This window comes from Hylobates moloch, unplaced genomic scaffold, assembly GCF_009828535.3.
Source record: "Hylobates moloch isolate HMO894 unplaced genomic scaffold, HMol_V3 SCAFFOLD_8, whole genome shotgun sequence".
NCBI classification, from domain to species: domain Eukaryota; kingdom Metazoa; phylum Chordata; class Mammalia; order Primates; family Hylobatidae; genus Hylobates; species Hylobates moloch.
The window spans coordinates 21,273,747-21,286,710 of NW_026652283.1; the positions used below are offsets into that span (position 1 = coordinate 21,273,747).

At 40.7% G+C, this 12,964-nt stretch overlaps 1 protein-coding gene across 1 annotated transcript; it reads left to right on the top strand.

Annotated features, from left to right (window-relative positions):
- The first annotated feature begins 11,963 nt into the window (after window positions 1-11,963).
- Window positions 11,964-12,203, top strand: LOC116472777 (small ribosomal subunit protein eS27-like). The gene has a single exon (XM_032159823.1). The coding sequence runs from the start codon at window positions 11,964-11,966 to the stop codon at window positions 12,201-12,203; it is 240 nt and encodes a 79-aa protein (XP_032015714.1).
- Window positions 12,204-12,964: the final 761 nt, after the last annotated feature.

Below are 12,964 nucleotides of genomic sequence, written 5' to 3' on the forward strand. Positions count from 1 at the left end.
CTGTGGTTGGTTTGTTTTTCTCTTAATATTTTTTATTCTACAGGTTTCCACTTTCTGTCTCTTTTTTTCAACTTGCAATTTATTTGTTGAGGGAACGGTTATTTTTCTGTAGTTTCCTTCTGTCTGGATTTTTCTGATTGCTGTCAACTTTTAAAATGGGTAGTGAAGCATTTTGTAATTTTCCAAAAAAACTTAAGATGAAGCTAACAACTTGCTTTCTTTGTTCCTGTTGCTGGGCTTCTGAACATTGCAGAAAAAAAAATTATATACCTGTACAATTTGTGGCACTAGTATTTAGCCTCAGGTGAACTATCAGTATGGGTTAGATCATCATTTTTCTTGCCTTTAATAAATTTTATATTTTTCTGTTTCAAACATTTACCATGCTTTTAAAACTCTGAGGTGCATTTTGTTTTTCTATCTCCTCCTGCACCATACTCCATCTTTTCTCATTATCTTAGATTGACTTCACTGGTCCTGGCATTCTGGTCTCACTATTTTAAACGAATTCCTTGTCTGAATCTTAGCAAGGGCCATGCATGATTTTGGGCAGCCTACACTCTGCGCAAAGGAACTCAGCTCGAGGGGAGGGGGTGCTCCACCTGTCAGTCTCTGTGCCTTTGTGCCTCTGCCAGGAAGGGGTGTTTTTCTCTAATTGGCACACATGGGTTAGTGAGCTGGTGGTAGCCCTCTTCCTGCCTTCTCTGTAACTTTCAACAATTCACATTCAGTCCTCCCCTCCATACCACACAATGTCCTCTATAAAGATTGTAGTGATCATCTAGTTTCTAAATACAGATGGTCTATTTTCTATCTTCTTTCTCTTTTACCTGTGTGTAGTCAATAGCACATCTGACTGTCCCCAAATACACTGGGTTCTGCTTTTCAGAACGCTTTCCTCTGGTGTTTTCAGGAACACCCTTCTTTCCCAGTTCTCTTATCTTTCTCATTGTTTCTTCCTTGTTTCTTTTGCTGGCTTCTCCTATCTCATAAATGTTGTATTTGCTCATAGTTTTTCTACTCCTCTCCCCTGTTCTCCTTGTAGGCTCTGTCTGGTTTTTTCTGCTTCCATAGCTTCAGCACCATCTCTAACTCTATACTGATGATCCCCAAATCTCTGAAACCAGTCTCCACCTTTCTCTTGTGCTGCAGTCCCAAACTTCAAACAGCTTTCCGCATATGTCAATCTGGAATCCTGTAGATACTTCAAAACCTTTCTGTCTTGTATTCTTGATTTCTGTCATGATCCATCCAGTTTCCCAGGCTAGAAATTTTATAGTAATCTGTCAGTCACTCCAGTCTCTCGTGTATTAAATCCACCCAACCCCTAAACTCCTTTTAGTTTACTTCATTTATGGAGGTTCTGTAAGGCAATGTCCTCAACACTAAGAACTCAGCAAAAATCCCTACTCATGGGACATACAATTTTGTGGGAGACAGAAAATAAACAAATCAATAAATAAATACATGCTATAAAATATGGTGATACGTCCATTGGAGACACTTTGACATGTACCTTGTCTGGTGTTTCCTTTCCACCTGCTTTCACTGTTGTCCTGGACTGCAAACAGGTGTCTCTGCTTCTGGCCTTTCTCTCTACCATACTTCCACTTGGTTAGTATTCCTTTAAAACCCCCCAAAAGTCAGGCTTCATAATGCAATGCTTTTGCTCAGAAACAATGTGTGCCCTTACCTGAAAAATACTATCTAGACTCGTAAGCATTGCCACTAGGGCCTAACCTAACCTTTTCCATTGCCTGTCACTCTCCTCTTCTTCCTCCTTTTCCTCTTCCTGCCTCTATTGCCGCTATTACAGTCAGATCAAGCTTCTTGCCTTTCCTAGCACGTGCCCTTTTCTAACTGTGCTTTGGTGCAGCACCTGTTCCTCTTTGAATACACTTCTATCACGTTCACGGCTTGAAGGTCACTCCTCTGGGGAGTATTTCTTCAATCTTCTAGGCTGAGTTCATATCTGCATCCTCCATGCTGGACTGTGTCTCTGTTCTTAGCTCTGTAATAGGTTTTAACCTGTTTTTATTGGAATATAAGCCCCAGGTGGGGGTGGAGCAGAACTATCGTCTTATGCATCCATGTGACTCATCATCCACGTGACTCCAGGGCCTACCGTGGGCTTCACCAAAGTTGGTGAAAGAGAAGGCAGTCATCAGTGAGGACAGCCCAGGCTTTGGGGCCGGGCAGACCAGGGGCTGACCCGCTCTTGGCACTCGCTAGCTTTGGACAGGTTACTTACACTGTAGTGCCTCAGTCTCCTCGTGTTTAAATGGATGTTGGTAATTGAACATATCTCCAAGAATTGTTGTAAAGACTGGTAGAAATAATGTATATAAATTGCTTCACACAGTGCATGGTAGCCATAAATGCTCAGTAATCCTGGCTTTACCAGATGCTTATAAAACGAATAGAATTAGTATGACCTGTATTCTTGTGATCCCCTGTTAAATGATTATCCTGTAAGCTAGTATCCCCAAGGGAAAAAGAAAAGATTGCTCACCACTGGTTTAGAAAATTCAGAGGGAGTAATTCCATGAAGTACAGTTAAGGGAATCTGGGAATACTTTGATATTGTATTAAATAAAATGGCCCATGCCATTTTATTTTTATTTTATTTTACTTTTTAGTTTTTGAGACGGAGTTTCCCTCTTGTCACCCAGGCTGGAATGCAGTGGCACAATCTCAGCTCACTGCAACCTCCACCTTCTGGGTTCAAGCGATTCTCCTGCCTCAGCCTCCCAAGTAGCTGGGATTACAGACAGGCACCACCATGCCCAGCTAATTTTTGTATTTTTAGTAGAGACCACCATGTTAGCCAGGTTGGTCTTGAACTCCTGACCTCAGGTGCTCTGCCCGCCTCAGCCTCCCGAAGTTCTCGGATTACAGGCGTGAGTCACCATGCCTGGCCCTCATGCCATTTTATACCTCCATCTGGGTCTAACCTGTACCCTTTAGTGGGAGGCAAAGTCTCAGTGTCAGTTTCTTTAGGGCATCATCATGGCTGTTATGAATTGGGGCAAAGAGTTTGTTTTAGAGGAATAATGGAGGTAGAGACTCTGAGGGGACAATTAACTAGCCCAGCTGCCATTTCAGATGCAAGAAGGAGCAGGTTCACAGCATGTGCCACTCAGGGAGGGAAGAGAAAATGTCAAGGATTGTACTGGGAAGGTGTGGGAACATTTTGTGTGAATGTGGATATTTGGATGAAATGCTTCTAAGGCCTCAAGATGACACCACAGGCTGTAAATAGACAAGGGAGAAAGACAACAGAGAGGGATGCGCTTCTTTATGACGAGCACATAGGTTGTATATGGCTCAAATGGTGCAAGGATCCCTGATATAAAAAATGTTAGCGAAAGCTCTGTTTTCAAAACAGCGTCACGGAATAGCTACAATTCTGGATTTGTGGTTTAATTCTGCCGCTGCTCCTGATGCTTCTAGAATGACTAAAAATGGCTGAGTTAATGAATTCTGTTTCACAACATTCAGGAGGTCTGATACACTTGTTAAAACCTCTGGTTCTAGTGCAAAACAGAATTCCTATGGATGTTCTAAATATTAATTGGAAATGCTTCATTAGTATGAAGAGTATCAGCGTGTATGTTTTCTTAGGTTGATTAGTAGCTGACTTATGCCATCATGTGGGGAGAATATCTGTCAGCATCTCCCCCAGACCTTAGATACCTACTATTAATCACTTGTGTTGATGTCACCCACTGGTGCGCAGCCTGGAAGGCTCTGCAAAAGGTTAATCTTTCCTAGTTTCTTGGGATTTGGAGGGCAGCATTCTGAAAACCTAGTTTTAATTTTGATAAATGAATTTAGCAAGTAGTTAATCCCTGAAAAGATTCAAGATTTACAAGTCAGTCAAGAGATGAAGTTAGCAATTTATTATTCAAGCGGGGCTCTCCAGTCACAAGATAACCCCTAAGCCCTTTGACAAATCAAATGAGAAAGAATCGAACGCCATGTATAGAGACAAATTCATTACTAGGATTTGCCCCTCCTCTCTGCAGAGCTATAGTCTGTCTTCCCTTCATCAGGAGACCTTTTTCTGCAAACCCTGCTGCGCACGGTTCACTCCCTCATTTTGACCTCTTCTGGTTCTTAGTTTACTACTTAAAATAATGCAGATGATCCATGTGAAAAGTTTTGCTCAGAGTCTCTCTGGAATGTTGGTTCTTCCCCTAAACAATTCTATCCTGTGGACCCGGTGTCTTTGTAACTGACCAAGTCTCTTGTACCCCTTTGACTTCAAAAAAATTTAAGAATATTTTATCCTAAGTGGAAACCATAAGTGAAGATACAGTATACATTTTGGTGTGCTAACCTTCTCCCCTAAATTTTATTCCCTTCTGCATTTTGACCTTTGCCCTCTCTCAACTGCTTTTTCAAAAACCATGCATGTACTTTTGTGGCATGTTAGAAGAAGACAGGTATATGACTATTTTTCTGGTTATAAGCTTTGTCTCTGGGTATAGAATAGATGCCCAGCAATTGTTTTTCAAATTAAAGAATTTCTAAGTGCATGGCATAGTATCTTGAGGGCAGCTTCTGGAGTTATTTTTGTCGCACGCTCCCCTTCCATCCCACAAATACGTGTTCAAGTGGAACCTCCCTCTTTCTCCTTCTTACTGCCCCCTAGAGCCGTCTTTCTAAAGTGCAGATCTGACCATTTCATTCTGACATTTTTGTTCTTAAAAACCTTCAGGCCCCTCATTGGTTTCTAACTGTTGCTGGGATGAAGGTCACATTCCATATGTGGTTTGTAAAGTCCTCTGTGATTCAGCCTTTATTTCTCTAGCTTTCTCCTACTCATGGCCACCTGTCACTTTATGCTGCAGGCATTTTAAGTAAGTTGCGGTTTCTGGCTTAATTAAGGTCTCTAGTCAGTGGAATGTGTGTTAATCAAAAGGGATATCCTAGGAGGGCCTGACCTAATCAGGTGAGCTCTTAAATGAAGTTAGAGAGATCTGAAGCATGAGAGAGATTCTCCTGCTGTCTTTGAGGAAGTAAGCTGCATCTTGTAGGAGGGTTAGGACCTGAGGGCAGTCTCTAGGAGCTGAGAGTTACTCCTAGCCAACACCAAACAAGCATATTGGACCCTTAGTCCTATTGATGAAAGAAACTAAATTCTGACAACAATCTGAATAAGTTGGGAAGGGAACTCTGGGTCACAGATGACATCAGAGCACTGGCTGACAGCTTACTTTCAGCTTGGTGAGACCCTGAACAGAGGACCCAGTTAATCTGTTACTGGCCTCCTGACTCACGGACATTGGGAAATACTAATTTGGTTTTGTATTGTTAAGAGTTTTTGTTGTTGTTGTGTTTTTAGGGATGGGGTCTGTCTTTTTTTTTTTTTTTTTTTTTTTGAGACGGAGTCTCGCTCGGTCGCCCAGGCTGGAGTGCAGTGGCGCAATCTCGGCTCACTGCAAGCTCCGCCTCCCGGGTTCACGCCATTCTCCTGCCTCAGCCTCTCCGAGTAGCTGGGACTACAGGCGCCCGCCACCACGCCCGGCTAATTTTTTGTATTTTTAGTAGAGACGGGGTTTCACCGTGGTCTCGATCTCCTGACCTCGTGATCCGCCCGCCTCGGCCTCCCAAAGTGCTGGGATTACAAGCGTGAGCCACCACGCCCGGCCTCAGGGATGGGGTCTTTCTATGTTGTCCAGGCTGGCCTCAAACTCCTGGGCTCTAACGATCCTCCCACATCAGCCTTCTGAGTAGCTGGGAGTAAAGATGTGCACCACTGCACCCAGATAAGTTTTTTGTAATTTGTTACGTAATATTAGAAAACTAGTACAGAAGGACAGAGAGAAAGGATAGAAGGAGGAGAGAAAGAAAATGAAAGGAAAAGGAAGGAGCAGAGGGAGGAAGGAAGAAAGGAAGGAAGGAAAGAAGAAAGGAGAGGAGGGAGAAAAAAACATTCGGTTAGGATTTTGTCTCCCTTCCTGTCTTTCCGAGGACAGAAAGGCATACTTAGCCATAATTCATACTTTTTTTTGGTAGAGTAATAAATAAGTCTTCATGAAGTCGTGTGTGGTTTGTAAGCTTCTAGATTATAATTTATTGGAGATTTGCAAATTTACCACAGTATATCATAAGCACGTGCCACTTTTGTTTTAGCTTGATTCCTTTTAGGTTGAGGGCCACTAAAAATGTTAATTTTCCTAAAGGAGTTTGTGTATTTCTTTCCTCCTGGATAAGCTTTTTAGATTTTTCATCCTTTTATCCTTCTGCACTTGCCCATTTTTTGCTGTAGGGTTGTTTGTCTTTTTCTCAAGGATTTATAAGAGTACTTTATAAAATATGGATATTAATCTGTTTTCAGTTATACGAGTTGAAAATAACTCTTTCCAGATTGTGGGATAATCTTTGATTCTCTTGATGCCATCTTTTGTTGAATAGCCGTTTTAAATTTTAATGTAATAAAATTGATCAGTCTTTTTCTTTGAGTTATACCTTTTTGCTATTAAAAACTTTCTATTTTATAAAGATATTTAAAAGACATTCTCTTACCTTTTTCTTAAAAGTTTTAAAGTTTTGTCTTCAATGTTTTCTTTTCCATATGGATAACCAATTTTCCTCACACCATTTACTGAATAGTCTATCCTTTTTCCAGTGATCTCTAATGTCGGATCTGATATAAAGTAGGTTTTTATAGATGCCTGGTCTGTATCGTATTCTGTTGATTCAGTTGTCTGTTCTCACACTAATACCACACTGTCTTAATAACTTTCATTCAGAGTTTTCCCATGTGGTAAAGCACTTTGTTCTTCCTTTTTAGGAGCATCTGGGCTTTTCTTAGCTATTGGCTTTTCCAAATGATTTCCCCCCCACCAAAACATTTTGTTGTTAAAAGTCCAAAAGTAGAGTTAAAAGGATTTTACAGTAAACAAACACTCATGAACCCACCACCTAGATTCTATAATTAACATTTTATTATTTTTCCTTGTCACATAACCGTCTTTCTGTCTGTCCATTAATTCTACATGAGATTTTTTAAAATTAGCTTTTAATGTCCCTTAAAAACCTTATTGGACTGTGACTGAAATTAAATTGAATGTATAGAATAATTAGGGGTAATTGACATTGCTATAATACATACCCATTCATGTAATTCATGAACATGGTATGTCTCTAATTTATGTAAGTTATCTTTCATACCTTCCAGTAAGGTATTATGTTTTTCTTCATAGAAATCTTGGAAAGCTTTTGTTAAGTTTATTCACACAACTTTCTTTTATTGTTGGATTTTAAGTGGTATTTTAAAAAGTTATTTACATATATTTTTGAGATGGAGTCATAGTCTATTATCTGGGCTGGAGTACAGTGGCGTGACCTCAGCTCCCTTCAAGCTCCACCTCCCAGGCTCAAGCAATTATCATGCCTCAGTCTCCTGAGTAGCTGGGACTACAGGAGTATGCCAGTGCACCTATCTAATTTTTATATTTTTAGTAGAGACAGTGTTTCACCATGTTGGCCAGGCTGGTCTTGAACGCCTGGCCTCAACTGATCTGCCTGTCTTGGCCTCCTAGAGTGCTGGGATTGCACACATAAGTCACCACACCTGGCCCTAAAATTTATACATTCTAAAGGTCTGTTTCTGGTATATAAAACTATAATTGTACTTCTTACCTGGGTAATAAAATAATCGGTACACCAAACCCCCATGACACAAGTTTAGCTATACAAGAAACCTGCTCATGTAGCCCTGAACCTAAAATAAAAGTTTTTTTAAAAACTTAAAAAAATAAAAAAAAAAATGCAGTTGGCTTTTTAATATTGATCTTCACACCAGTAATCTTAAACCAGGCTATTTAAAATTTTTTATGGTTCCAACATTATATATTCTTTCTAGATTTCTATATATATATAGCCATATAGTCTGTAAATAATAGTAGTTGTTGGTTTTTCTTTTCCAGTTATCATACTTTTTTTTTTTTTTTTTTTTTTTTTTTGAGACTGAATTTCACTCTGTTGCCCAGGCCGGAGTGCAATGGCGTGATCTTGGCTCACTGCATCCTCCACCTCCCGGGTTCAAGAGATTTACCTGCCTCAGCCTCCTGAGTAGCTGGGATTACAGGCATGCGCCACTACACCTGGCTAATTTTGTATTTTTAGTAGAGACGGGGTTTCACCATGTTGGTCAGGCTGGTCTCTAACTCCTGACCTCAGAAGATCCGCTTGCCTCGGCCTCCCAAAGTGTTGGGATTACAGATGTGAGCCACTGCGCCCAGCCCTGTTATCACACTTTTGACTTCTTTTTTTCTTTGCTTTTTTTACTGGCTCTGATATCTTGTATAAAGTGAACATAAATAGCGATAGCAGGAATTTTTGTCTTAGTTCTAATTTTAAAGTTAATGCTTTTACTTTTTTAGCATTGAGTAAATGTTTGCCGTAGAATTTATTTTTGTGGGGGGGGTAGATGTTTTTGTTTGTTAGCAAATTTGACGTTTATTTTTGAAACAGATTATGAGTTCCCATGCAGATCTGAGTGGTTTGGAGTTTGAAACTATGAGTTTCTGTTAGAATGAGAATAAAATTTCTCAGGGGAAGGTCTGTGTCATATTTTTATTTTTAGCCACTCCTCAAACCCCCACTCCCAAGTGCCACCTTTCTCTAAGCCTAATATTGTATAAGCACTCAATAAACACCCATTGATTGACACCTAGGTTTTTTTTTTTTTTTTTAGACAGAGTCTCACTCTGTTGCCCAGGCTGGAGTGCAGTGGCGCGGTCTCCGCTCACTGCAAGCTCCGCCTCCTGGGTTCACGCCATTCTCCTGACTCAGCTTCCCGAGGAGCTGGGACTACAGGCGCCCGCCACCACGCCCGGCTAATTTTTTATATTTTTAGTAGAGACGGGGTTCCACCTTGTTAGCCAGGATGGTCTTGATTTCCTGACCTCGTGATCCGCCCACCTTGGCCTCCCAAAGTGCTGGGATTACAGGCGTGAGCCACCGCAGCTGGCCAATGCCTAGGTTTTCATATGCTTCTAGTCCTGGGAGTTGATAGTACATTTTGCATAAAAATCCCTTGTCAGCTTAACATTGTTCATCCCGAAGCTGACCTATTATAGATGTCCATTTGTTTGTCTTTACATCTCAGATGAAGCAAGCACCCACAAAAAGGTTCGTGTGTGTGTGTGTTTGTGTTTGTGAGTGTGTGTAAACTTTTAGCTCTTTTAGTAATTCAGAGCTTCTGTGAGTTACTCTTAGAACTCTTTTTCAAATAAAATCCTTAACTTCCAGCAGTGAGCACAGGTTAGAGCTAAGGTATCTAAACTGAGACAAATAAGCAGTATGAAAGAAAACTGGGAATATGAGGATTTTTAAATTTATTTCAGCCTTTGTGATAAGCAGACATTCTTTCTCTTTGTCTAGACCTTCGTATTAGCCATTGCTAAAATAATGCCGTATACCAAACTGTCCAGAACTCAGTGGCTTACCACAAGCATTAATTTTCTTGGTTCCTGGGCCTGCAAGTGTCTGCGGGCAGATCTGCTTCGGGATGCCATTGCTGAGCCTTCATTGTCCTTGTCCAGCACCAATCTCAGGAATGCAAGATGACAAGTCAAATGACACAATTTACAAAATTAGAAAAAAGACTTTACTCTTGTATTTGTGTGACATGTGTTAACATCCCATTGATCAATGCTAGTCACGTGGTCAAGCCCAACATCAATGGGGTGGAGAAATGTACTCTGCCCACTACAGTGCGTCAGAAAGTTACATGGCAGAAAAAGGGAGTGAGTGAAGACCCGAGAGCAATAATCTAATCTACCACAGCCTTTCATATATGATGATTAAATGAGATAACATTATTATAAAGTGCTTAAAACATAGCAAATGCGCAGTAGGGTTCTTTGTTACTATTGTTATTATTTTATGTAAGATGAATGTATTAAACTAGTTGATTTTTAGAATCCTCGATATATTTACATTTTTATGATTTTGTTTTTCAGTTTACCATTTAAGATTTCTTCTATTTTTCCTTCTTTGTCCCTCCTTTTCTTTTCTATTATAATATAAACAATAATAACTTCAGCTTATACTTCCAGATTTTGGCTTTAATTAACAAATCTCTTTGGTATTTGTATGATTACATTCTTGTAGTCTTTAATACCCTTAGAATCTTTAACTGCTGTAAAATTCAGTGCTGTGCCTGGTTGAAGAAACATGGGTTGTTTATTTACTCTTCCGTGTCTGCACTGGTTGAATGTTATCTTGTGCAGAAAACTGCTTTTGATTCAAACAGTCAACATGATTTCAGACCTAATTACTACAGAAGTAATTGCTCCTTGGCAAATGGGGCCTGCCAGTCTGCCCAGACTTTGAATGTCAAAGAGCCAACTGGAATACAGGGCATGTTCAGATCCTCTAATGGAAATCCATTGACCGTCTTGGTGTGACAGTCCAAAGGACTAGGGCTTTAGCTATCAAAATGTAAAATGGGACACTCCAAATCCCTGTTTCATCTAAGACCTCAAGACAATAGTTGCACCATGTAACATTTTGAGAAGATGGTGCTATAAACTGATTTTGCAGATCACCTACCTTCAATCTGTGAGAGAAATGGAAGAGATCAAAATATATTGGTTGGAGATTAAAGAAAAAAATTTAGAGAGAGTTTTTAGTATGCTGCTGATACCCTGCCTTCATGGCTATGGAGTAAGAGGAAGGGGCTTCCTCCTCACCTAAAGTCAAGTAAAATAGGCTTCACAGGGATAAATTGAGGATTCCCTGCCATTTGGGGGATACAGTGGACTGGTATCTGACACATGGTTAAAGAACCTAAAAGCAAGATGCTCTGGCCAAAGCTTCCTGCTTTGTTGGTGTGACAGGGAATGACACATGAGTCTTTTTCATGGATCAGATGTGGGCAGCAAGTGAGAGAGAAAGCTACCCTTGAACTGCCTTAAGCCCTGCCCATATACCTGGTAGAGGGAAGGCAAGGAGACCTCAATAGAAAAGGCTGAAGGTGTACAGTGAAAGTCAGGTGATCAGGGAATTGTGAATCACCAGCTAGAGGAAATGAATCCACCTAGTTCTGTAGGTGAGACGTCTCCAGCGATCACAGGAGCTCTTCAAAGAACCCTTAATGCATCTCATGAGCAAGAATTAGCCAGCCAGGGGGAAGGAGGGTCAGGTTGCATCAATATTGGTCAGGTAAGACCTTTCTCTCTGTAATCTTACCTCTTTTCCTTTCCTACCCCACCCCGTAGTCCCACCTTCAATCTTGCATGGGGGACAGGACGCTTTTTGAGTGAGGGAGAGGAGGTGGAGGAGCAGGAGGGGAAACTAAGAAGAGGTTGAATGTGTAGGCCCAAACTGGGGGAGCAGATCCCCAGTCGGAGAGGAGAGAAATTTTAACTTTAAACTCCATGGTTTGTGACTTGACTTTTAATTGTAACATGAGACTCTTTCAGGCAAAATGATTTTATTATCTGAAAATGCCAGGAAAAACCAGTTTCAGCTTCTCAGAATTTCTTCCAGGAGCAGAGAAAGAACTTGCCCCATAGAATGAACCAGGGTTGAGGTGGGTGGTGATAACAGTTGTTTTATATTTGCACCCAACGAGTTCACACTATCAGAGCAAGAGCGTTTTGTTTTGTTTTGCTTCATTTCTCTCCAGGCAGTTCCCTGATTGTCCATTCCAAAGGCAGTGGTTTTCAATTCCTACTCACCCCGTGTACTATATTCCCTCTCCAGTAGGAAGCATGGAAGAAACTTGGAGGTAGGAGCAGAGGATGTATGAAAATTGAAAAGTTACCCAACCGATAACTTCCATTTCTAGCACCAGCACCTCATTTGAAAATTTCTCCTACGGGTAGACCATTAAAGATCCCTTTAAATAGTTCCCCAATGTGACCATCAGAATCACTTGGAAAGATTTTTTTTAAATGACATATTTCCCTTTCTAGTGGTGACTACCTATCCATGAGAACATGCCTCTCACAAAAGATCCCTTTTATCCCTCTCCAGAAGAGGAAACACAGGAGTGCCTGATGCAGAGCCCCAGGCACTTCATGGATATGAAATGCCCAGGATGCTGTAAAATCACCACGGTCTTTAGCCAGGCACAAACAGTAGTTTTATGTGTTGGTGGCTCCACTGTTCTCTGCCAGCCTACAGGAGAAAAAGCAAGCCTTACAGAACAATGTTCCTTCAGGAGGAAGCAGCATTAAAAGCACCGTCTATCAAGATGAATGGGAACCATCTTTATAAGCATATTTTGTATTTAAAAAGAATTAGAGATTACGATGCTGCACCCTGGATCCACTGACGGAGAATCTCTGGGAAGTTTAGGAAATGTCTTCTAAATCTTTTGAACATTTGTGGCCAACTGAGCTACAAGTTGGGCATTTGGGAAGATGGGTGGGACATTTTGAGGGTGCTGGAATCTGCGGTAAATTTATGGCTCTGAAAAGACCATGTATTCAGGTGAAAGGAGTCAGGCTTAAAGAGTTTTTGCTATGTTTTCTATTTTTTTCCCTTCATGTTTAGAACATTTAGATTGCTATTTTAAGTCACTGGATGGATGTTAGAGTGTTTACTGGATTGGTCTTTTTCCACTGTATTGGAACATTACTTCTGTTCTAATGGCTTTTTGGCCATCTGGTAATTCTGTGGATGGGAGCAAAAATGGAAAACAGAGGGCACTATTAGCCCGCAACTCCAAAACATAACAGTTGTCTGACTTTCCACCAATCCTGCCAAAACTAGGCCAATGACAATATTGTTTCTAACCCACATGCCTCCCTCAGGCCAATTTGGAAACCCATCCCTTGTAGCAGAACAAGTCTGTCACTAATGGAAAAGGATCAATAGGTTAAAAAATAAAGATTAGGTCCAGGAGTTTTGCCAGCATCAAGAAATATGCTCCATCAGGAAAGCTGGGTGTAGGATAATAATAATTCTCATTTTCTTTGTCTTTTTCTTTGGAACT